At 35.4% G+C, this 26,541-nt stretch overlaps 1 protein-coding gene across 1 annotated transcript; it reads right to left on the bottom strand.

Annotated features, from left to right (window-relative positions):
• Positions 1–313: 313 nt before the first annotated feature.
• Positions 314–24,228, bottom strand: LOC140522594 (olfactory receptor 8U3-like). Its single transcript, XM_072637970.1, is given in 4 exon segments — positions 314–348; positions 6,037–6,138; positions 6,141–6,977; positions 24,141–24,228. Coding segments are annotated over 4 exon segments (1,062 nt in total).
• Between the last annotated feature and the right edge of the window lie 2,313 nt (positions 24,229–26,541).

Genomic DNA, 26,541 nt, shown 5'->3' with positions numbered 1-26,541 from the left:
GATGACTTTCGTTAGCCATAATAACTCTCCAAAATTATTTAAGTTTTAAAGGAGGGAATATTCATCGCAGAATCATGGCTTCTTGTAGTTTTGAAAGTAGTATAGCAGGTAGTGGGAGTAACATTTGGAGGCCAGGAGAGTCCTGACTCGCACCTCTGAAATCTTGCAACTTTTTGCAAAAGCCTGGCTTATCCCTTGTCAAAACAATGTCTTGATGTGAAAAAGATTTAATGAATGAGTAACAGAAGTCAACTCACTGAATAAAATGTAAATAAAAGGGAATTTTTTCCTCTTAAGTGCTTTTCGAACATCTTCACTTTCTGGACTGAAGCATTTTTAATGTGTCATGTCATCCAGTTTGGGCCTTCTTCAGGGTTTCTTTCACCACTGCTCCTTAAGCATTAGATTAGAGTTTTCAACGTGGAAATCATCACTGTGTATAAGAATGTGTATCCAGGGAGTGCCTCAGCTTGGGCTATAGATATATGAAGACCAATGTTCCATAGCTAATTGACTATCATTTCTGATCTTTTCTTGAGTTTTCATTCATATACAGCCAAAAACTGACTGTGACTATACCACAAGGTTCTGTTGATGGTCATTTTATTATTATTTTTTCTATACACTCTTACTTGGTGACTCCATAAAATACCAAAAAGGGTAATTTAAATCCCCATAAAGGTTTGACTCCCATATCTACATATTGAACTTTAGTCATTATACTGAGGTCTAGTTTTATACCACAAAGTACACATTGGATATTCAAAGTAGATGTTATAGAAATATCATTTCAAATTCATATGAAAAATAGACCTCAATAGTTTTTCTTCTAATGTCTCTCCTCTTTCATATGTCACTAGCACAGGGAAAACAATATCCTTCACAGTCACCCAAGTTTTTGGGTGGCACCTTATTGCCATCCTTCATTACTCAATGTCATTCACCCCATATATCTAATATATTGCTAAACCTTGGCACTTTTTTTCTCCTAAAAATATCTTGGATATATCCCAGTTTCTGAGCTACACAGCTACTTTAATTCATTTCTTCATGAATGCTGTGAGCTCAGGACACTCATATTGGGAGACCCTGAAGAACTCCTAGTTGCTGTTTATTTTCTTTTTTTTTCCGAGAGTCATTTCATCTTGTCCAGATTAAATATCTATTCTACTCACATACAACACAAGTATGCTAAAATAATAGTAGAAAAAAGAGGATATCCAAGCCAGATTCACTCAGTGAATCTGACCTACCTGTCAGAAGTCAGATTGTTCTGACTGTGCACAAGATTTATTTAGAGAATCTGACTCATTTATTACTTTTCTTATCTGCTTACGTCCAAACACCAAACCCTATATAGATTTTAAGAAGTGATAATTCTCAAGGGAAGAAAGAACACATCTTTTAATTACATTTGAAAACTGTAAATCACTAAGGAACAGAAGTTTCCAACTCCTTCTCAGTGGTATTGAATTCCATTCATCCACAAATTTACAATATTTTAAAAGTGGTGCTGTGGAAAGAGTACAGGAGAAGAAGTCAAGAGGCCTGTATTGTGCCTTTCCTCTGTACTTTAAATAATATGTGTAGCTTCAGGCAGGTTTTCATCTCTTTGGGCTTCATCCATGAGATTATGACCATTCCTCTTACTTGTCTAGCTCACAGAACCATTTTGAGAATTGAATGAGATCACGACCAAAAGTGCAATGATTAATATCTATGTCACCGACCATCACTTATTTGTGTGTTTTAATTGGTGAATTAGAGGAGATGATTTAGCAACAGGGTCATATTAAGGGTTTGTTTAGATCCCATTCACTTGGCTAGAACTTTCAGATACGAAGACAAAGTTTAAAAAGACCTTATATTTTAAAGGGGAACTTGCATTTTATACATGAAACGTTCTGACATTCATACATACATAAAAGTAAACACAAGAAAATTTGTGGGAAGTGGCCCTTGTAGCTAAAGGAGGTGCTTTGAGCAAATCTCCTAGGAGAGACGGTTCTTATTTAATATTTGAATTCAAAATGAAGAGGGAGCATGGTCCAAGCCAGCATGGTAGAGCTGTTACAGAATGATACGGGGAACAAGAAAGAAAAAGAACAACCATGAAGTATTTTCTGTGAGAAACAACAAGAAAACCAATTTGACAGAACCACATAATGCAAAAAAGGAAGAAGTCTCAAGAATCAGAAATTTAGCCCTATGTGAGTATATTTTAGGGCATCTAGGTGGCCTGGTAGATAGAGTAAGGCACTTGAAGTCATGACAAAGATTCAAATCCTGTCTTAGGAAGTTATACAGCAGAGAAGAACCCTGAGGGACAGCCAAGAAGCAGCTTGTGTCATGTGAGTCAGACTATCAGCAACACTGCCACTATCACCTCTCCTGGGAGCTGGATAGTGGCAGCCAAATACTCTGATTCCATGGTGTAGCCAGGAAAATACGTTTGCAGAGGCTTCATTAGAGCTACTGAAGAGCCAGGGAGTATAGTAGTTTTTTTGCCACCAAAGTCCTTGGTACTGTCAAATGGTTAAACACCAGAAACTGTTATAATTTTACTAGTGTAAATGATATTAAATGTACTCCATGACTCCCAGCTTTGCCATTGGATGTTAAAGACTATAGGACCACAATGACCCAGTGATTTTTTTCTTCTGATTGGTGAATTTCCTAAGGAAATTCCATTTTGAGTAATTGTACAGTTACTCAGGCTCACATGCTTCTCCTCCTTGACTCATTCTAACTTAATTCATTGCAAATAAACACTATATGGTCAAGTCATCCTGAATGGTCTCTTTACTGTTATAAGTCCCTCCTCAAATTGGTGATTTCCCCCATTTTGGGGAAGCCCCCTTCCCAGCTACGTTCATTTCTTCACTCTCCTCATACTTCTCCTCATGCCTTTTTGGCCTTCTGCACCATGCTTCCACAACTGATACCTTCCCATTTAATGTATTGTCATTCTCCAAAAGAATATAAGCCCTTTTAGGGAATGAACGGTCTCTTTTTGCTTTGATAAGTATGTATGACCCTTAGCACAGTGTCAGATACATACTAAGCCCTTAAAATTCTTGTTGACTGAAAAACAAAACAGAAAATGAATGGATTATATAGGTAAGTAATGTATTTCTAGAAAACGGAGTCTTCAAATGGATTCATTTGGTAATGTTGTTGGAGAAAGTATTTGTAATGTAAGCTTGACTAGCTGGCTTCTGAGCTTCCAACTTAGAGATTCTGTGAGATAATGGATGGGAAAGAGTTATGGAAAAATATTAAGCCCTATATAAAGGAAAGGAAGGGAAAGGGGACAAGTAATAGCTCTTTCTACATGCCCAGCACTGGCTTGTGATTTTTAAAATATTATCTCATTTATTCCTCTCAACAATCCCGCAAGTAGATGCTATTGTAATTCTCATTTTTTAGGTTGAGGAAACTGAGGCAATGAGAGCCTAAATAATTTAGACAGGAACATATAGCTAATAAATATCTGAGGCCAATTTGAACTCAGTTCAGTTTGACTCCAAACATTGTGATTTTCCTCTGTGTCTTATACATGTCAAAAGAAATGTCTTTTAAAATAATTTTTACATTTATTTTTAAATTTTGGAGTTCAAATTATCTTCCTTCTTCCTCACTTTCCCCCTCCCCTTTTACAAGACAAGTAATTCAGTATAGGTTATATATGTGTTGTCATGCAATACACTTTCATAATAATCATATTATGAAAGAAAACAGATAAAATATAACTCAATAAAAATAATGTTATAAAGGTATACTTTAATCTGTGTTCAGGTACCACCAGTTCTTTCTCTGGAGATAGATATCATTTTTCATCAGAAGTTCTTTAGGATTTTCTTGGATTGTTGTATTGCTGAGAAAAATTAACCTATTCACAGCTGCTCACATTACAATATTGATGCTAGTTTGTACATACTATATTTCACTTTGCATCAGCCCATACGAGGTTTTCCAGGTTTTTCTGAGAGTATCCTGCTCATTTCTTATGGTGCAATAGTATTCCATCATAATCATCTACCACAACTTGTTAGCCATTTCCCAATTGCTTTTTTTAACTGCAGTTTTTAATTCTCTGCCCCCAGAAAAAGTCGGTATAAATATTTTTAAACATATAGATCCTTTTCGTTTTCGTCTTTTTAAAATATATTTCAGGATACAGATCTAGTAGTGATGTTGCTAGGTCCAAGGACATGCAAAGTTTTATAGTCCTTTGGGCATACTTGCAAATTGCTCTGCAGAATGGTTGAATCAATTCACAACTCCACCAACAGTGCATTAATATCTTATTTTCCTCACATCCCTGCCAACATTTGTCATTTACCTTTTCTGTCCTATTAACCAATCTAATAGGTATGAGGTAGTACCTCAGAAAACATTCAAATGTTGGCCTGAGGAAAGACTATGCCACCTGGAATTAGTCTAGCTAATTTTGGAGAGGCTTGTCCCTAGCTTGGCTTCACTTCATGCTTGATAAGGTTTTCACCCACACTAACCCTTAAAAAATCAGTTGCACAGTAGTGCACTAGGCCTGGAGTGAGAAATCTGATCTAGCCTTAGATAGTTATGTGAGTTCAAATCCAACCTTAGATAACAGTTATGTGATCCTGGTTGAATCATTTAATCTCTATTGCCTTCATTTCTTTGGCTAAAATATATGGAGATTGTTGCAAGAACCAAATTAGATAATATTTGTGAAGAGTTTGGGCATGGTTTCTGGAACATAGTAGCTGCCAAATAAATTCTTATTTTCTCTCTCTTTTATGTCTTCTTTTCTTCCACTATTTCTTCCTGCCTTCTCTCCTTTTTTTCTTCTTTTCTTCCTCCCTCCCTCCTTCCTTATATTTTTCCTCCTCCTCTCTCTCTTTCCTTCTCTCCTCCATATCTTTATATTTTTCCTCTTTTGTGAATTTATTTTCAGCACATAGTTCTGATCTCACTGTTAATCAGAATGAAACCTTTGACTTATGTTTTTTTTTCTCTTTCCTGAAGCCTCTTGCCCTTCCTTAGGCCTTTGAGTCAGACAACCTCCTCCAGGTCTAGAGATACAATTTCATGGGACATGACCAATATAGATTCTATGATTCCCATAAGCTAAGTTCACAGAAGACAGGAGTTGCAGAGGCTGAATCATTAATGCAGACTGAGTTGAGGGCTATTTTCATTGTTCTCCACTGCTTAGGAAGACATCCTTCTCTCATTGTATACATTTTCTCTGATGGGCCAGTGTAGATTAATACAATGTCAAATGCATGAATCATACTGAATAATATCTAGCATTTCTACAGTACTTTTAGGTTTTAACATCACTTTTTCATTGCTTCTCATTTGACTGTGAGGCAGGTACTATTATTACATACATTTCATAAGTGTGGAAACTGAGTCTGAGAGAAGTCAAACAGCTTTCCCAGGGTTGCACAAGTAGGAAGTGCAAAAGGCAGAATTTGCAATCAAGTCGTCCTGACTTGGCATATATTACTTTACTCAAGGCATCACCTACTGTTCTAATCGTTCCATCATTTTTATTAGTTTTGATTTTTCATGACTATATTTGATGTTCTCTTGGCAGAGATACTGGTGTGGTTTGCCATTTCCTTACCCAGGTTATTGTACAGATGAGGGAAATGAGGTAATCAGTGTTAAGTGACTGGCCTAGGGTGACACACTAAATAAGTGTCCGAGATAAGATATCTACTCAACTAGATGAGTTTTAATGCCTATAGATGTGGCAGCCTACCCACTGTGTGCTTTACTCCTCTTATATACATTCATTCCCCAGAGGACTTAAAATTTTGACATAGGGACAATTAGCAGAATTAAGAATTGAATTTTTGCACAGAAACTGTTGCTACAATGTCTTGCTTATATCATGTACTCGATAAATATTGTTCTATTTACTGAAAACAAAAGCATGTTCTGAACCCAGCCATTCATAATGTTGGGTTCTTTTCTGCTGTATGAGTTGATTCATTTGCCTTAAATGAATTTGTCTTAAATGAACAACTACCCAGCTATTTCTCAGCCCTTTCCTGAGAGCTTCTTTCACATCTTTGTTCCTCAAGCTATAAATGAGAGGGTTCAACATGGGGATCACTATGGTATAAAACACTGATGTTATTCTGTGTTCAGTGAACGACTAGACCGTGACTGTAAATACATAAAGACCAGTGTGCCATAGAAAATGGTGACAGCCACCGTGTGGGAACCAAAGGTGGGAAAGGCCTTGAGTCTGCCTTCTGTTGAGTGGATCCACACGATGGTGGCAATGATGAAGACGTAGGAGATGATGACAATCAATAAGGACGAGATCATGTCAAATCTGGCAAAGGCAAATATCAAAACATCTTTAACATGAGTATCTGAGCAGGAGAGGGCTAAAAGAGGAATGTCATCACAGTAGAAGTGGTTAATGACCTTAGAAGTACAGTAAGAAAAACTGAATGTGATGATAATGTGAAAGAGTGCCACGGAGAAGCAGTATATATAAGGAACCTGCTGCACACAGAGCCTGTGAGTCATTGCAATAGTGTAGAGTAGGGGATTTGCTATGGCTACATAGCGATTGTAAGCCATCACAACCAAGAGAAACAACTCAATGTTGACAAATGAAATGAAGCAATACACCTTGAAGGCACATGCATAGAATAAAGTAACATTGATTTCCTGAACAAAATTGATGAGCATGTTAGGGATAATCGCAGAAGTAACAGAAAAATCCACAAATGCCAAGTGACTGAAGCAGAAGTACATTGGTGTTTGAAGGTGGGAACTGACTTGGATTAGTAGGATCAGGCCAAGATTTCCCACAACACTGACAAAATAGATGATGAGAAATATGATGAACAATACAATCTGCAGGTCTGGAAGGGTGGTGAGGCCCAAAAGAATGAACTCAATGACTTCAGAATTGTTGCCTTTAGCTATCTCTTGGGCTTGAACTGTAATTGAGGACTGAGCTGAGAAAACATGAAATTGAATTTCTTATTTGTATGATGAGGATTCAGATGTAGCGCATCTGAAGGGCACAATCAAATATCAGAGGGAAAAAAAAGGCTGGACATTAGGAACATTCTGTTGAAACCTTAAATATGATTTGGTGTGAGGCGTTAATACATATGTCCATCTTGGTCTCTTCTCTGTTATTCTGGAAAACAAAGTATCTTTGAATTAAGCATAAGTAAGGAAATATAACTGCAAATGATCCATCACGACTCAACTGCAATTTTTACTCTTTGGTTTCGGAACAAGTCTCTGCTTTTATTGGTATAATGAAACCTCAGATAAGAACAAACATTTTTCTTTAAGAACTTACTATGAGTCAGCTGAAGAGTAGAGTGTGTTCAGGCAGGACCAGTACCAGTACCTTTGGTGTGAAGGCTTCCGAGCCCTTTGCGGGACTCTTCCACCTTTGGTGTCCACCTGTTCCACCTAACTCTCACCTGTGGCTCCAGGAAACTACAGCATGCGCAGCAGCCACACCCAGGTAAGCTTTTTAAGCAGACAGGCCAAATCAGGTTGAGGGTAACCAAGGGTTCTCAATCCCATTGGTGAGTTAGTGGGGTGTCTACCCCAAGCATATGAAGACTTCTGCTAGTGGGATGGGCAGATGAGAACAATTTGTTCCAATAACCATGAAGGCAGATGAAGCAGGAGATGTGGAGCGCTTAGAGTTTGATTAGACACTGAAGATGCCAAGGTCATCCAATGCCTCCTGAGCCATTTCCAGCCGTCTGGACTCTGTCCTGCTACTGGACTATGATGACTATGGAGGAGAGAGTGAGGCTGACAACTTCGTGCAACTCTGCCTCATTTAAATCCCATTTACCCACGAATCAAAAGACATGTGTCAGACACTGTGGTAAGCTCTGGGAATCCCATTCTGAAGGAGTTCACGTTCCAAAGGGAGAGACAATAGGCAAACACATATATATATACACACATATGTATGTACGTGTGTGTGTATATGTGTGTATGTGTATATATGCATACACTATATATATACATATATGTATGTGTGTGTATGTAAGTATAAATGAATCATAATCCCAGAGTGCAGATATTAGCTGTGGAGGGTGTGTGTGTGTGGGGGGGTGCATGCCAGTGTGTGTGTGTGTGTGTGTGTATGTGTGTGTGTGTGTGTGTGTGTGTGTATGCAGGAGAGGTACATATCATATTCTCAGAGAATGGTCAGGGTATTGAGAACTCAACTGACTTATCGAGGGTCACATAGTATGTTTCAGAAACCATTCAGCTATCTAATCACTAACCAAAGTGACATTAATATTATCAATGATGATTTTGTGTTATTAGAAATATATTTTTGCTTGAACTTGTTGTCTTAAAATATTATTGCTGTATCTTGACATAATTTTCATTATTTTGTAAAACTTTGGTTGTTTTGCTATTTATTGCTGTAATACAAATACCATTCCTTTTGTATTCTGAAACTGGTTAGTCTAATAAAGACATAAATACATCATAAAATGACTAAGGATGGATACAGTGAAGCATGGAAAGATATAAATGAAAAGATGCAGCATGAAGTTAGCAGATCCAAGAAATTAGATAACCTAGGAGTGCGAAAATGTAAATGGAAAGCACAATCACCATATTTTTTTTTAAAGAACATTGTAACATATCAAAGAATACTGTGTGGCAAGAAAGAAGAAATGTGAAACTTAACAAACAAGAAAACATTTCTCTCCACTCCTTTTTGTAAGTGGGAGGTCCATGGATTTGCAAGATGTCATAAGTTTTCCCACTGGTTTTTAATATATTGATTGGTTTTTACTGACTTTTCTCTTTTTTTCCTCAAAAAAGACTTTGTTATTTGAGAAGGCTCAGGAAATTCAGGAAATTTAAAAATGATGTGCAAATAAAATCATATTTTGAAATAAATGAGTTAGCAAATATCTAAATGCATGCCAGAAATCTGTCACATGAAATAAAAACATTTGTTTTGCTTAGTGTCTTTTCACATTGGGTAACATGGAATGCCTAGATAGAGCTTGTATCTTTCCAGTGCCTTGATAGAGCTTGTATAAAAACAGATGGCTTCTGGATATTCTTGCTAGTCTTATATCTCATAAAATCACATATTTATAGGTATCATCCTCTTTAGTTATCTGGTCAATGTCTTAATTTTACAAATGAGGAAACTGAATCTCAGAAAAGTTAAATGACTTGACCATGTTCAAACAGCAAGAACTATAGCTAGGATTCCAATCCTGGCCCTTGGCTTCAAAACCAGGGATCTTTCTGCTTCATTTTACTGTAGAGAATAAAACAAATACCATTTCCAGTCAAGACTTAAATTGCACCCTCATTCTCAAGGAAGGTCATAGCAAAGAACACGGCACAATATCAATCACAGTCTTGACCAAAACTGCATTCATTTCTGCATCTAAATTGTTAGTCTGTTATTGCCCTGATGTCAGCAACCCTGGCTTCCAGCACTGGATGGAGAGAATAACATTGGAGTGGTAATCAGAAAACACAGGTTCAAATCTATTCTCCCTATATGGTTAATCTACCTCTTTTTCTTAATATGTAAATGAAGGGAGTAGACAAGATTATCTCCCAGGTCCATTTTACTTGCAGTTTTCAGCATCATAAATCCTGGGATTTTGTGTATCTCCAAGCCAGTACCACAGTGAATATTGTCCTGGACCAGTAATGGAGCTATTGAAATAGTAAAAATCACTAATGCCAGGCATGGGTAAATAAGTCAAGTACTGCCTTGACTTTGGAACACCTGAGTATGGAATCCCAGCAATGGAGGGTAGAAACATCTTAATTGAGGGATTTAAAAAAATAAGCTTATACTCCCTTGTTCTGGGTCAAATAGGTCTGTTTGTGGCCTTGGAATGTAAAATCACATCACTGAGGGATATGGAGTGGGCCATTATGGAGTTAGCCTCAAAGTCAGGAAGACTGGAGTTCAAATCTTGCTTTTGAACCCTATTGGCTGTAAGATGTTGCTGAAAGGATCTGCCATCTCAGTGGTGTGGGCAAATTTCTATGATTTTAAGTAGTATAGATGGCATTGATCTGTTTTAACAGAGGGAGTTTCTTAGAGTTCTGAATACGATCGCAGATCCCTAGCTATCTTCTTGTACTTCCTATATTGGTGCCTCAATTCCTGTCCACCATATGCATCCTTGTCCTCATCCCTGTGTTGTCCATCTCCATCACCAGACTCATCCATATGTATATCCCTATCCAAGTGTACAGTTTGCCAACAACTCTTTGAAGGATAATTGGTATAAAGTTAGAAAGATTATTGTAATTTATTGTAACCCACTTTATTTTATAGATGAGCGTCATTGAGGGCAGGATAGGTGAAGTTACTTACCCAAAGTTTCACTGGTAGTAACTGGCAGAATATGGATTCAAATGGAATCATCTTGGCATAATTTTGAAACCGACACTTCAATAATTTTCATTTACAGTGAAAAACATTAAAAATTTCTTCAAGAACATCTGTACTGTATTACAACATTCATTATTCTCTTTTGTATGAAATATTGTCTGACGTAATTACTACCTATTCTTTTTTGAAAATAAAAAAGGAAAATAGAAGTAAAATCTATGTATATCAATATATATGAAAAATATACGAAGAACCTGATCAAATGTATAAGAATATTAGTCATTCACCAATAAATAAATGGTCAAAGGATATGAACAAGCAGTTTTCCAATGAAGAAAACAAAACAATTTATAATCATATGAAGCAATTATCTGTATTATTATTGATTAGAGAAATGTAAATTAAGTGAACCTTGAAATACAATATTATACTTAACAGATTGAGTAAAATGAATGAAAGGGAAAGGAAAACATGTTGAAGGAGATGTGGAAAACTTAGCCCACTAATAAACTCTTGGTGGAATTGTGAACTGATCCAACTACTTTGGAGAGCAATCTGGAATTAGGAGCAAAGAATTATTAAACTGCCTATGTACCTTCTGACCAGCAATTCCATGTTTAGGCCCATTTTCAAAGATGACTAGGGAAAATGAAAAAGAATGCATATGTTCTACAATATTAATAACATATCTGTTTGCTGTGGCAAAGAAATGGAAATTGTAGGCATGCCCATTAATTGCAGAATGACTGAACGAGTTTTGGCATATGATTGTGATGGAATAGTAATGTGCTATAAGAAATGATAAGCTCAATGATCTTAGGAAAAATATGTAAATACCCCATGAAATAATGGAGAGAAATGAGCAGAACCCAAAGAACATAGTATTCATCAACGGCAATATTGTTTTAAGAAAGGCTGAATGAACAAGTTATCTTGAATATCATAAATATCTAAATTTAATATAAGGGGCATATGAAGAATTACTGATAAACATAACCATGCGTTGAATAATTTTGCATACATACATACATACATACATACATACACACATATTTGCATCTAATGGTAGCATCTAATGGTGGGTGTATAAGGAGGGAAGATAAAAATTTTAAAAAAAATTTTACATGATAATTTTGTTTTTTATTTCAAAGGAATAGTAAGTTGTGCCTAGAAGACTTGCAGTTTTGTGTACAATCATCTTTTTATTGTACTATATTATGGAAATGTTTGTTTTGTTCCATAAATTAAAACTAATTTTCTTAAAGTATGTATATCAAGGTAAGAAAGAAACCAGTGAAAACATGGTAGCATCCACTATACATGTGGCTAGAAAACTATCTGTTGCTGAATATTCTCTTTTGTTCTTCAGGACTAATAGCTACTGTAAGAAAATATATAACTTGGATGTTTGGTCCCATTGGTATCTATTCCCTGATGGTATCCCAGTTGCCTTTCAGACTATCTCCTGGAAAATGTTAATATTTTCTTGAAATTGACTCAATTGATTCCTCAGTCTTTAATTTGTATGATAGAAGTCTGAGGATTTAGTTCCAACTGACATTATAATATAATCACTCAAATCAGTGACATAATTAAATAAATGCATATTTATAAACAAGATTTTAAAAAAAGCTATCTGGACACATTCATTCAGAGTGCCTCCTATTGTGTCAAATTCAACATATTCCAAGTTGAAATCATCCCTTTCCATGGAAAAATTTGTCCCTAGTCCAATTTCTTTAATTCTGTGTGATACCACCAATTCTGCTTAAAGTCTTGAAGCTGGGAGTTACTTTTGGATTTTTCCTTTTCCCTTATGATCCAATCCCTTTGAGACTCTGAAAGTGCTTTGTGGTTGCTTTTCACCCATAAAATGTTGGTCGCGGTAACCTTGAAATTCTCCGCTTCTCACTCCATATCTATGATACTAACAGGTTCTAGAATATTTGTAAAGAGAATATTGCTTACAGCAACATCAATATTGCTTTTAACAATGACTTTGATTGAATAAGGCATTTTCACTATTATAAATACCCAAATTAACTATAAAAGACATATGAAGAAAGATGCTATGTGCACCCAGAGAAAGAATTGATAAATAGAAGACTATATAAAATAATTTACATATATGTATGCAAAATTACATAGACATAAAATTGTGTGTCTTTAATTGTAGTCATCTCTAGGGCTGGAAGTAGGGAAGAAAAAAAGAAATTTATGTGATTATTTTATTACATAAATAAAAGGAATAGCAAGTGATATATAGTAAATTTGTATTTCCATTTTCAGTCATTTTTAAAAATTATTCTGTGTCATGGAGATATTTCTTTTATTTCATAAATTAGAAATAAAATAAAATAGAAATTGTATCATGTCTAAATAAATATACATATTTTAACTAAAAACATTTTATTGCTAAACAAAAAGGCTTACCATCACCTGAGCCTTCAGCAATTAACCATTTTGCTGAAAAAGTATCTTATCTCAATGTTGATGACATTTTGCTGATCAAGGTAGTAGTTGCTGAAGGTTGTGGTGATTGTGATAATTTCCTAAACTAAGACAACAATGAAGTTTGCTCCGTTGATTGACCCTTGCTTTCACTTCAACACTTAGAGTCCATGATAAAGTTAACTGGACTAGGGAGAATGCCTACTCAGTGAAGCAATCAGAACACAACATTTATAGATTAAATTTGTCATTTTTGACTGTGATGGTTCATCGTATCCTCCAAAATTATAACAATAATGTGAAAAATCAATATTTATATTATATTATAACATACTATATTATGTCATGTCATGTCATGTTATATCATGTTATGCCATATTATATCACATCATATTATGTCACATCACATCATATCATATCATATCATTTGACATCACATCACGTCACGTCACATTATATCATACCATATTTTATCATATTATATCATCTAGCATATCATATTATAGCATGTTGTATGATATCGGATGATGTTGTATTACAATGTTTTATATTATATTACATTGCATGACATTATATTACATTACGTTATATTTATTACATTGTTACATTATATTACATTACTTTACATTATATTTTAATATTGTATAATAAAAGAACTTTGAAATATTGTGAGAATTACCCAAATGTGACAAAAAGACATGATACTAGCACATGATGTTTGAAAAATTATGCTGATAGACTTGTTTGATGTAGGGTTGCCCCAAATGTTCAATTCATAAAAAAATGAAATATCTGTGAAGTTTAACAAAATATAATGAAATCAAATATACCAGGAAAAATCCCAACAAAACTCGGATTAACTGTCATAAAGGGGAAAAGAATAACATCAAGGATATAAGATTTAGTTAAGGAAGGAATCTTAAAGATCAATTAGTCTAACCCCCTTATTTTATAGATGAGGCTCAGAGAGAGGAAAAGACTTATTCGAGGTCACATAGGTGGTAAAAAAAATAAATAAATAAATAAATAAACAGAACAGTTCCAGGACTCAAACTCAGCTTCTCTGACTGTAAATTTGTTCACAAATTTCCACTATTAAAAAGGCATAAATATATGAACATAAGAAAGATGGGCAAATATCTTCCTAAATGGTAATAAAAGTATATACTTAGGGAAAGTAAAGGAATTAAATGAGAACATTTTTAGAGAAACTTAAAACATCCAGTTGATGCAGCAAGATATAAACAGAACCTACAAAATGTTTTATTTCTTTTCTCTATACTAGCTGTAAAGTATGATAACAAAGAGAAATTGAGTACATAACATCAAGAAAATTACAATTACTGGGTTATTATGTTAACTTGGAATGATCTTTTTCCATATAAATTATATATTGCAATAGGAAGAATAAAAAACAAGAAGGAAGAAAAAGGCAGAAAGAAAAATAAAAGAAAAAAGTGGATAGAGAGAAATGAGTATGAATAGTTATTGTCTTGCCTGCAATGGATTATTATGTCTATATATGTTTGTATGTTAAAGTGTTTCTATATTTCCATGTAACGTATATGTGTGTGCATATATTTCAAACAATATTCATGAAAATTCCAATCAAATATTTTTTGATGAAAGCTGAAAATTTAGTAGAAAAATTCATTGATAAGAATAACAACTAGATAATCTGAATCATCATGAAATGGGAAGAGGATTCTGTTTAAATTCAGGACACTTGGACTCCAAGTTTAGATTTCATACCTACTGATTTTGAACCCCAGTGCAAATCACTATCCTTCTTCGTTTTCACAATGGGTAGAAATATAAATATTTCCTTTCTAGTTAGTTGTTAGAAAAGCGTTCTCTGAAATTCAAAGTGCTACAGAAAAGTGTTTTTTTCTTGATATGTAATAAAGTTACATAGATAATAAAGCTAGAATATTCCTAACTGATTTTAAAACACATTACCAGGTGAAAATTATAAACACCATGCAATATGAGGTCAAAATGAAGGAAAATCAATGAGACAAGAAAGATTAAGAAAACATTTAGATTATTATAGAAATGCAAAATGGGCCAAACTAACACTAGCATAGCAATGGGAAGATATCACTAAAGTGGTTTCAAACAAATGAATATCCACATGGAAAAGAATTGACTCTGAACCAAAGTACAAGGTACACCACATAAGGAAAACAATTCTGTGTACTTCAAAGATTTAAAGCAACTATAACTGCAATTTAATAGAGCATTCTATTTATCCCAGATATAGAAGGGAAGTGAAAGTGTGAATATTGATTAAAAGGAAGCTACGAGACCAGAGAATAACTATCTGACATGGTGAATAGAGTGCTAGGTCTGGAGTCAGGAAAATTCATCTTCCTTAATTCAAACCTTGCTTAGTACACTTACTACCTACATGATCCTGGGCAAGTCACTGAACCCTGTTTGATTCAGTTTTCTCATCTGTAAAATGAGCTGGAGAAGGAAATGATAACCCTCTCCAGCATCTTTCCCAAGAAAATTCCAGACAAGGCTATGAATAGTTGGACACAATTGAAAAAAAAATTACTGAAAATAATCAAACCACAACGAAATAAAGGTAATTGACATCTATGTAAAGTTTAAGCTTTCAAAGAATTTTAGCTGTATCCTTTACTCATTCCTCCTCCACATTGTGTCTCAGTGAATGTGGTTGAATGTGTGCTTGCATATGGGTGTGTGTGTGTGTGTGTGTGTGTGTGTGTGTGTGTGTGTGTGTGTGTGTGTGTATTCTGAGGGGGCAAAGGGTATTTACTGAGAAGTGAAAGAACTTGCCCATGGTCACATGGTATTTCTCGAGATAGGACCTAAATACAAGTATCCCTAGTCGCAAGGCTAGACCTTATATCCAATCTTCTATGCTATATTTTAGCATAAACACATACATATACTATAGAAAAAATACACACACATGGTCTATACACACATATGAACACATATTCATATATATCTTTATGGGATATGTGTTCATGTTTGTATATATATATATGTACATATATATATATATATGTTGATGTACAAAGATATATCTTTATGTGATGAGAAGCAGTGTTGAGGAGTGAATATGACCTTTGGTGTCATTAAAACTTGGATTCAGATCCTTCCTCTGCCACATACTGAGTGACTGTTGGTAGATCTTACAACTTCTCAGTACCTCAGACAGCTCCATAAGGCTACAGGTTGTTGTTATGATGGAAGAAGTTTCTGCACCCTAGAGTTTTTGTAACTTTCAGTGTGATCTAAGTTCCTAAAATGTTTGAAATACTTCAGTTTTATGTAGTGCCTGTTGCTCCCTCTCTCTCTCTCTCTCTCTCTCTCTCTCTCTCTCTCTCTCTCTCTCTCTCTCTCTCTCTCTCTCTCTCTCTCTCTCTTCCTCCCTCCTTCCATTCATCAATCTAATCTAAATTATCTATTATCTGTCTATCCAAAGATATAAAAATACTGGATAATCCTGACATTTTAGTGAAATAATAATGATTTTCTTTGGATGTATATGGTCCTTTTCTACGTCTCTTTCTAACTACCCTTGCCCTCAAGTGTCAGGGCTCATGTTATTCTATTTCTCCTATCACACAGAAGAGGGATCTTAAACTCGTTCACATTAATGTGAAAGACAACTAATAATTTAGTACTTTCAGGAATAAGTAAGTTTACAAAAAGGATACTGTGAAAAAATTGCTGTCTCCAAAGGAATTAATCTCTAATTGTGAAAATTCAGGCATCTCATAAGGGATATATCTTGCCATTCAATGATCATTTGATACTCAGATTCCATTGCCTAGGTTATATTGTCCATGTGGAAGGCCATTCCTTTCATGCAGCTGCACAATCCCTGGCACTGAAAGCAAATAACATCAGTGAAATGATATGGTGAGATTCAAAGGACAGGGACGCTAACTTATAAATGATAATAAGGAGATGAGAGTAACGATGATGTTGATGATGTTGATCTTACATTTCTCTAGCTCTTCAAAAATTTATAAAATGCTCTCAAGTTTATGGAATGCTTTCCTCACAACCAATAATATAGCTGTTATTAGCCTCCTCTGACAGATGCAGAAAATGAGGTTTAGGTATTTTGAATGACTCCTCTTATTCGCATAGTTGGCATATAGGAAGAAGTTGACTTTCTAACTTCAGCTTAGTCATAGACATAGAACTAGTTCATGATCCTGAACCTAAGTTATATCACTTTTGTAGCATATACAGCTGAGCAGTATCTTAGTGATCATTTGGGAATTTTATAGCCCGTATCAACTATCCCTTATTAGAAGGGACCATGGAAGGCAATCGGTGTAGCCTCCATTGTAAGAGATATGGAAACTGAGTCCTTGAGAAAGTTAAATGACTTGCCTAATCTCATCTATTTAGTAAATATTAGATATGAGATTTCAACCTAGGTCCACTCATTCCAGATTCAGCTCTCTTTTCATTGTTCTCCATCTACCAGGTAACTGAGACTAAGAAAAACTAATTAATTTGTCACAGATCACCAAAGGATGAGCTTAATGAGAACTAGTAAATTATCTGTTAATCACTTTTTCCTGTGATAGGGGATACTAGCCTCAGGCCTCAGGTGTGAAAGCATTTCAAATGTTCTGTTGTATTCATTATCTTTAATGGAAATTCTTTGGGAATATTACATAGGACCTTCAAAGGGATGCATTAAATTAAATTGTTCTGTACAAACTTGGTAGCATAATAAGGCCCCCAGACACCTATTAATCAAGTCAGCTTCACTTTTTTATAGTTATTACTGGAGGGAATTATCTCTTTGCAAGCACTAACTCCATAATAAGACCCAGAGGCTTTTCATCATCAACTGTAAGTAAACTTCATCATAACTGATTCTCATTTAGACATGACCCATAGTGGATTAATTAATTTAAAGTTGACATATGAAGGAATGATAGACACTCAAATGATGATATCTCCTAATCTCCCTAAGAAGTGGGATATAGTGAAATGAACATTGGGTTTAGAGTCATAAAATGACTTCAAATACTGAATCTGACATCTAATATCTGAGGCCCATCGGCTTTCTGGGCCTTAGTTTCTTTACGAAATGAGGGGTTTGACTTACTTGATATATTAAATTCTTTGCACTCTAAATAGTGATTATATAATCTTCATGAGAATCCATTTACCTATTTGCCTATTAATACACCACAAATTAACTGTCAGTTTGGTTCCACTCAGGTGAAGTGTCCAATATCACTTTTAGTCCCAATAAAATGAATTCAATTTCATTCAAGAAACATTTATAAGTGAGACAATTTAGTACTATGGAAAGTGTGCTGGCTTTGAAATCAGGTAACCTGGGATTGTTATCCATGTCAACTTGTGGCAAGTCATTTCTTCTAGGCCTCAGTTTCCTCAACTAAAATAGAAAAAATTGTACTGGATGGCCTAACTCTAAATGATAAGAACAGTGCTAAATACTGAGAACTTGTATTCTATGGGGGATGGTCAGGAAAATGGATTGGTTTACAACATATATAAGCTCATATTTGCATACAACTATATACAAAGCCACTACAAGTAAATTCAGGAAAAGGAGAAAACTCCCACTGAGGGGATTATGAAAAGCCTTGTGCAAGATAGGACACATTCTTCAAATGCTTACTATGTTTAAATTATCAGTGTTTGACCTTACAGATAGATGAAGCATTCTGCATAGAGAAAGGGTTTTGATACAAAGAATCATCGGATTAAAATTGCATCTCTGACTCATACTGGTTGAACCTTAGGCAAGCCACTTGACCTCTATATCCTATGTCTATAAGATGAATGAAAGGTGCCAACCTCCCCGTATTAATGTAGTTTCCTTATCTGGAATTTCCTCTTACCAAAGATATACCTCTTTCAGGTTCTGTTCTTATTCCCAAGGACCTAATTGTTTAGATCAAATGATGTGATTTGCATACATATGAAGAAGTGAGAAATGGAACAGGCATTCATTAAGTGTCTTCTAGGTACTAGAAACTATGCTAAGCACTTAATAAATATTATCTCACTTGATTTCCACAACAACTTGATTTCCCTGTCTGGACTGAATTTTATTCAATAGATATTTATTGCATACCTGAAATGAGAAAGGGCCTGTTCTAGACATTAGATTTATAAAGATGAAAAATCATGATGACCCTACCCTCAAGAAGCTTACAGTTTTAGGTAGAAGTGGAGGAAGGGAATAAGATTTATTCTGCCAAATGAGGAAATTAGACTATGGCCTCTGTAATTTTAAATCTATGGTCCTATTTATAAGACTATAACGCAAAGAAAAGTATGATAAGGCCAAAGACGAGATTCAGAAAGCATCATTATTGAGAAGTATTTGAGGATGGAAAGATCCCTTTCGGATCCCCTATATCTCGCTCTTAATCTTACCCTAACCTCTTAAAAAATAGTTTAGCCACCCGTTTTCCTCCAGAATACCTTCTCTAAACACTCAACATACCTAGTCTGTTTGTTCTCTCAACTTCTTTGTTACTTAAAATCTGAAGTCCTCTTTGAACCCTAATCAGACCCTTTCAGCTGGGTGGTACAATGGATACAGTACTGGATCAGAAGTCATGAAGACTTGGATTCAAATACTGTCTGAGACACTGAGAAGATCCATTAACTTCTGTCGATCTTAGTTTGCTCAACTATTAAATGGGAATGATAGTATCACTTCTGCACAAGGAAAAATTTCTCTGGACCTTGGTTTCTTCATTGTAAAAATCCCTTCAGGTTCCAAATTCAGGATACTATAATTTATGGTGGCTACATTTTACTGTGTTTTATATGTAAATATCATTTTTCCTGACAGAGTGTAAGCTCCTCGAGAGCAAGAGTAGATTGTTTTCTGTCACTGTATCACCTGAGCATAGAAAATATGCCTGACACATAGTAGGTGCTTAATAAAATTTTATTGAATTCAATTCACCAAACATTTTAAAGCCCCTGTTATGAACTGTGCTAAGCACTAGATACAAAGACAAAAATGAAATAATTCATTTCTATAAAGGTCATTCTTTCTCCTGGGAGACTAGAAGAAGAATAAAGTTTGGTCTGTTCAAAAAAATTGAAGAGGGCAAAAAAAGATCATGGTCCACAAAAGATTCATGGAAAATGAGGCACCTGAGCTAAGAATGAAAGTTAAAAAAAAATAAAAAGAATTCTCATATAGATGATAAAAGAGTTAATGCTCATCTTTCATTTTTGAAGAGGACCAATGACATCACAAAATAATATTTTGATTTGTGTGTGAATTGTATTCATTCTCTCTTCCAGAGTCATTGAATTGCAGAAACAAGACAAAAATCACAAGTGGTGATGGCCCAAGATGCAGTGGATGACCTTGGCCTATTCAATATCTGGCTAAGCTCTAAGTATTCCGTAGTACCTACTTTGGCCACCTTCATGGCCACTGGAACAAATTATTCTAATCCACCCATTCCAACAGGAGAAGTCTTCATATGCTTGGGATAGATATCCTCCTTTCTCACTGGTGGGTTTGGGTGTTTACTCATCTGCCAAGATGGTTTCACCAGGGTGTGAGTCTGTGTACACTACAAGTTCTTGGAACTTTCTCACTTGATAAAGGAGAATATTTTAGATAGGGGATGTGGATTATATAATTGTGGGGAGGTATTTAGTAGGAATGCAAAATAAGTAAAAGGAAATAACATGGAATAAGCCTAGAAGAGCATGCATAGGCCATAGTGTCAAGGGTCTTAAAAGCCTAGCTAGGGAGTTGCAGTTTAACCTTGAAGTAGTAGTAGTAGTAGTAGTAGTAGTAGTAGTAGTAGTAGTAGTAGTAGTAGTAGTAGTAGTAGTAGTAGTAGTAGTAAGTAGTAGTAGCAGTAGTAGTAGTGGTGGTGGTGGTGATGGTGGTGGTAGCAGTAGCAGTAGCAGCAGAAGCAACAGCAGCAGCAGTAGTAGTAGTAACAATAGCAACAGCAACATGTAATGTAGTTCTTACTATGTGCCAGGAATTGTACTAAGTGTTTTACAATTATTATTTCATTTGGTCCTCACAACCTTGGGAGGGGAAGATGCTATTATCATTCCATTTTACAGGTGAGGAGACTAAGGCAAACAGAAATTAAGTGACTTGCCCAGAATCCCACAGGTAGTACCTGTCTAAGGCCAGATTTAGGGAGGTTTTGAACGGGGGTCAGATATGTGCTTTAGAAAAGTAATTTTGACAATTATATAGAAGATGAGTTCAATAGTAAAAAGATTAAGGTAGGGATGCACGTTAGAACACTATTAAAATAGGGTCTATACTGGGATAAAGAAGGGAACAAATATGAGAGAGATTACTTCCATACATTTATATATCTGGATTCCATTTATGTGGTAGATGTGGCATAGGGCAATGGAAAGAATGCTGGGCCTTGAGTCATATGTCTTGGGTTAAAATCCTAGTTCTTCTACTTAATTCCTGTATGACCTTGGCAGTCACTTAATACCCTGTGCCTCACAGGCACATATGAAGTGTAAAATGAAGTAAAATGAAGTAAAATGAAGTGTACTAGATGGGCTTTAAGGGTTCTTCTAACTTCAGATCTATTATTTATGATCAACGTGTGTATTCCATAAAAAAGCAAAGATGAAAAACCATTTATACAACTTGGTGGAACAAGGAACTAAGTCTTAGAACTAGAGACAGAAGACCCGAATTCAAATACAGTCTGACACTTATTGACTGCGTGTCCCTGTGCAAATCAGCTTCTTTTCCCGAATTTCCACAAATTATAAAATGGGGATAATAATAGGGTGTGCAGGGTTTTTGTGAGGGCCCAAATGAAATTTTAGAGCTCAGCACAATGCCCAGCACATAATAGGAGCTTAATAAGGACTTCCTTTTAGTCCTCCTTCCTATGCCTGCTCAATGGGTACAATTCCTGACAATGCTTTCTCTTCAGTTCACTACAGAGAGTCTACCCAATATACTCAGAATATTTCTTAAGATTGCATTGCTACCAATGTATTACCAAGGCTTTCTATGGCTTATTCCTCACCTTTCCCACGTGACTAGCCACATTTTTTCACATTCACACATTTTTAAATGCCATTTCTTACCTCACTTGTCTGTCACAATTCCCTGTGTGTGATGTGCTACATTCTATCATTCCCACAATGAAGCTCCCTACTTCATTTTGAGTGTTTTTTTTTTTTCAGTTTGGGCTGTTTTGGTCTGTAACTCTAGGCCATAAACACCTTCAAGAGCTTTTATATAGATGAAATCAACATGGATAAGCATCTAATTGAATTGGGGGAAGAGGAAGAAGCAAAAAGCAAGAAAAGATCCACCTTCCAATCAATGATAATTCTAAACTTTGGAATCATATAGCTGGAGCAATGGTGGTGCTCTCAAAAGAAAGAGAGAAGTTATGAAAAGGAGTTAGGTAAACAAGGAAAATTCAAAGCATCCTGGATATTTAAAGCTTTCTATCACTTTAACTTGTACCCTAAGTCCTTGCTGTCCTAATTGCTGACTGACATTCGTTCCCTATTATTTTAGGAAAACTTCAGGTACATTTCATTTCTTTTACTGCAGTTATTTTTGCAATGCAACTTTTCCCTTGCTACCTCCTCCTGCCCTTAATTCCGTTTCCATCTGCAGTTTTAAATCGAGGAACCATAATGAAATCAAATGGAGAGTGAATAGAACTTGAGGATCAACATAAATACAGAATAGTAAATTTTAAAAAGACGCCAAAATTTAATGGGAATCAATCTTAGGAGGCAGCAATGGAATTGGTTGCACACATGGTTGGCTTGTTGACATATCACAAGAAAAAAAGATTTTTTTTCTATTTCTGAGTATTGAATAAGTAATCCCACACTCAAGTCACATTCCTCCTCTATCTACCATGCTATCCCACTTCACCCTGTATCACCTCAGGTATGAGATAATAAATGTAGTCCCCCTTCTCTCTCATATATTTTTACACTTTAATTCTCATAATAGGAAAAAACTATTTCTAATGAGTAGGGAGGGAAGGTGACATATAACTATAACCAAACTGGTCTTTTGCCCAAGCAAAGAGAGTCTCATAGTTTCACAGAATTTATCCTGGAAAGGCCTTTAGAGGTCATTTAATTCAGCTTCCTCATTTTATAGATGGAAAACAACAACTGAGGCACAGAGAATTTAAATGATTTACACAGGGACACACAGATAGCAAATGTCACAGAAACATGAAACTTGGCTTTTTCCGATTCAAAACCCAACATTCTATCCACTCTGTTGTACAGGTGCCTCCAGAATGAATGTTTTCCCTACTTTCCTATGTTTCTATTGCTTGTGTTGTTTCAGAATGATTAACTAAGTTAAAAAAAAAAAAGACAGATCACTGTGAACAGTTAAGTGGGAAGTACCCCAAATGAACTGCTCTCCTTTCCACTCTTTTTCTTTTCATCTCATTTATACTTTTTATATTTGGCATGTATACGTGCCATTAATAGCCTTTTAAGATATCAAGGGCATCAAAATCCCCTCCGAGGATATGAAGTTTCTAAAATCAAAACCTAAATCAAAAGACCTGTGCTGAGATAAATGTATTGTTGGATGGATCCCTACAAATTGTGCTCCAAATTTTCAGTCAACAATTTGATTCCGTTGCTTTTTTCAAATCTCTGGAAGGATTAGATTAAATAGAAATAACTTTTTGTTGTCTCTGGTGAAGACCAATGTGTACATAAAGATGGAAATAAGAAGTAGCAGCAATAAAGATAAGTTGGGTGATATTCTTAGACACTTTAAAATTTTAGGTGAAAATATTCATATCATATATTGAATTTAATGACTCATATGATTTGTTCAATGTATTTTATTGCATGGATCGATTTTGTCCATTAATATATTGACCTTTGTCTACGTACAGTTATTTAATTCCTGCCCCAACTTTTTTTTCTCCTTCTCCTGTAGCATAGATGTAGCAATACAAATAAACTAAAACCTCCTATTTAAGACTCTAGGAGGAAGTGCTGATTGGATCTATTGCTAAATGTAGTGGGCGTGGGGAGAACATCGGCCGTGTTTTTTTCCCCTAAAACTTGTCGTATAGGACAGATGGTTCCTCCCAGAAATTGTCATATTAAAGAAGTGGTGGTTGATATAATTAAAATATTAACACAAGATGTGGGCATTCCTACAAAACTAGCTTCCCTTAATCAAGTTTCCCATAATAATGGACTCCACTTGAGGCCTATTAATGGGTAGGGGAGATCTCTAACTCTTAGAGGCACTTGCTTGCTCAGATACTAGTCTCAAAGAGATTTTGATTTTTATCTTTTTCTGGGCTCAACTTGATCAAATCCTTGTTAATGGTTCTCTTTTCATATTTATACATTTTCGCTGTCATCTTGAAGATCTAATTGATTGAAGGGAAACGCAAAATTTTCTCCACCTGTGCCTCTCACCTGACCACAATCACTATATTCTGTGGGACATTGATCTTTATGTATCTGCAGCACAAGTCAAATTATTCCCTGGATCTGCACAGATAGAAATGGCCTCAGTATATTCCACAATGATGATCTCCATACTTAATTCCATGATCTACTCCCTGATGAACCAAGAAGTGAAAAATGCCCTTCAGAAGGGGATTGAAAAGCTACCGTTTTACAGATGGGAAAACTGAGGCCCAGAGTCTCTCAAAGGTAATGACAGAGATAAAACCCAAGTCAACTAACTCCAAAATCATGGGGGTTTTGGTCATATCACATTTGTAGTATCGTTTTAATTTCTGGGAATAAATTTTATGATGGATATTGATAAGATGGAAAGGATGCAGAGGTGAATGCAAAGAATCATTTCTATATTATAAGTATTGTAAGGCACCTAATGTTAATTGTTATTGTATCTAGCATTCATACATGCAGTTCTTAAAAATTTTCATTATGTTTTACATATACTATCCCAATTAATCTTCCAAACAATTCTGGGAGTCCAGTGCTACTACCATTTATCATTTTAAATGAAGAGAAAACTGAAGCCAATTCAAGATACGTGATTTTTTCAGTCTGATAGCTAGTAAGTGTCTAGGGAATGGTTTTCACTCCGGTCTTCTTGACTATAATAGATTCTAGTACTCTAGTATATCACCTGGATTATTTGGTTAAAGACTAGAGTGGAATGATTCTACATTTCCTCTCCTTCTTGAAAAATCCCAAGCAATGGAACACTCAAGTATTGGTTGAAGAAATTCATCTCTTTACCCCCTGGACTGTCTCCTTTGATTGACTTTATAGCCAGTCAAAAGCTGAGTGAATTGCCAGTACCTTCCTTCAGATAGTGACGCAGTATGTTTCTACAATTCTATACTATTTTGACATTCTACAGGAATGCCTTAAAGCATCCAATCTTCAAATGAGTCCATAAAACATTGACATACCTTACCATTCCCAAGTCCAACCCTAGTTCCAGCTCCATCTCCAGCCCTAGTCCCACCTATATAACTAGATAGAGAATAACTTAATATGGTTTTACTCTCATGAATTCAGGAGATGATGGATGATACTCTTTTGTTTTCCCTACGAGACCTGGGATACCATGGGTATAGAGAGTTTCCAAGTTTAACTTGGGTTACCCTCTGATTGGTAATGTACTGTTTGTTTTAGAGAACTGAAACAAATAGAGAACTGAATAAAGCTCAGAAATATTAGGTGACATGTCCAGGGAGATAATGTCAATATTTGTCTGAGGCATATTTCAAATTAAGTGTTTTTGACTGCTTCATATAATAGTCTGAATAAATGATAGAATGTAAGTGGAAAGGGGATAGGAGTGAGGGGAAAGACTCTAGTTTCAGACAAATTAAGGCTGAAGAACTGAATCCAGATTAAGTGCATATTTATATATATATATATATATATATATATATATACACACACACACACACACACACACACACACATACACACACATATATACATACACATATATGTATATACATATATATACACACATATATATGTATATGTATATACACACATACATACATATGCACACATACACACATATATACATACACATACACACATATATACATACATATACTCAGAACATATGCACTCTGATTGGGTAATGGTGGGAAAAAAAGAGATTTGAAATCCTCTACAAGAAGACATCACTGAACAAGATTACTGTTAAGAAAACACTTTATCTTTCAGTATATTTCCTTCCCTGCCCACAAAGTTTCATTTAATTTGTGTCAATTTCTACATGACTACTAATTGGACAAGACCCTGAATTGTTGTCAGAAGGTATGAGCTGATCATGAAAGTTGTTACTCTTTCACTCAGTTCTTATTATTCTGAGAATTACTGGGGCATGCCTAGTAATTTAAATAACAAAGATGGTGATAACAAGAAGAAATGCTGCCCCATATCCTTTCTTCCCCTCTTCTCTGGAGCAAGGCAAGAGTCTATATTGGCTCCAGTCTTCACTGGATTTGGGGACAGAGGCATAAGGAGAAATTTTGGCTCCCAGGACAAAGTTAGGTTATGGAGAGGGTCAGATGATGCCAATATAAGCTAGTTTGATGCTTGAATCCCCCCAAAGAGAACCAGATTAACAAAGATTTGACAAGTGGTTAGCCAAGGTTATGAAAGGAAAATTGAACTCATTGATGATCAGACTGGAGAAAGAAGTGTGCTTCTCA

Source organism: Notamacropus eugenii, chromosome 2 (assembly GCF_028372415.1).
Source record: "Notamacropus eugenii isolate mMacEug1 chromosome 2, mMacEug1.pri_v2, whole genome shotgun sequence".
Classification (NCBI taxonomy): Eukaryota; Metazoa; Chordata; class Mammalia; order Diprotodontia; family Macropodidae; genus Notamacropus; species Notamacropus eugenii.
Note: the sequence above shows the minus strand (reverse complement) of the source record. Positions and strands in the feature narration are given on the sequence as shown.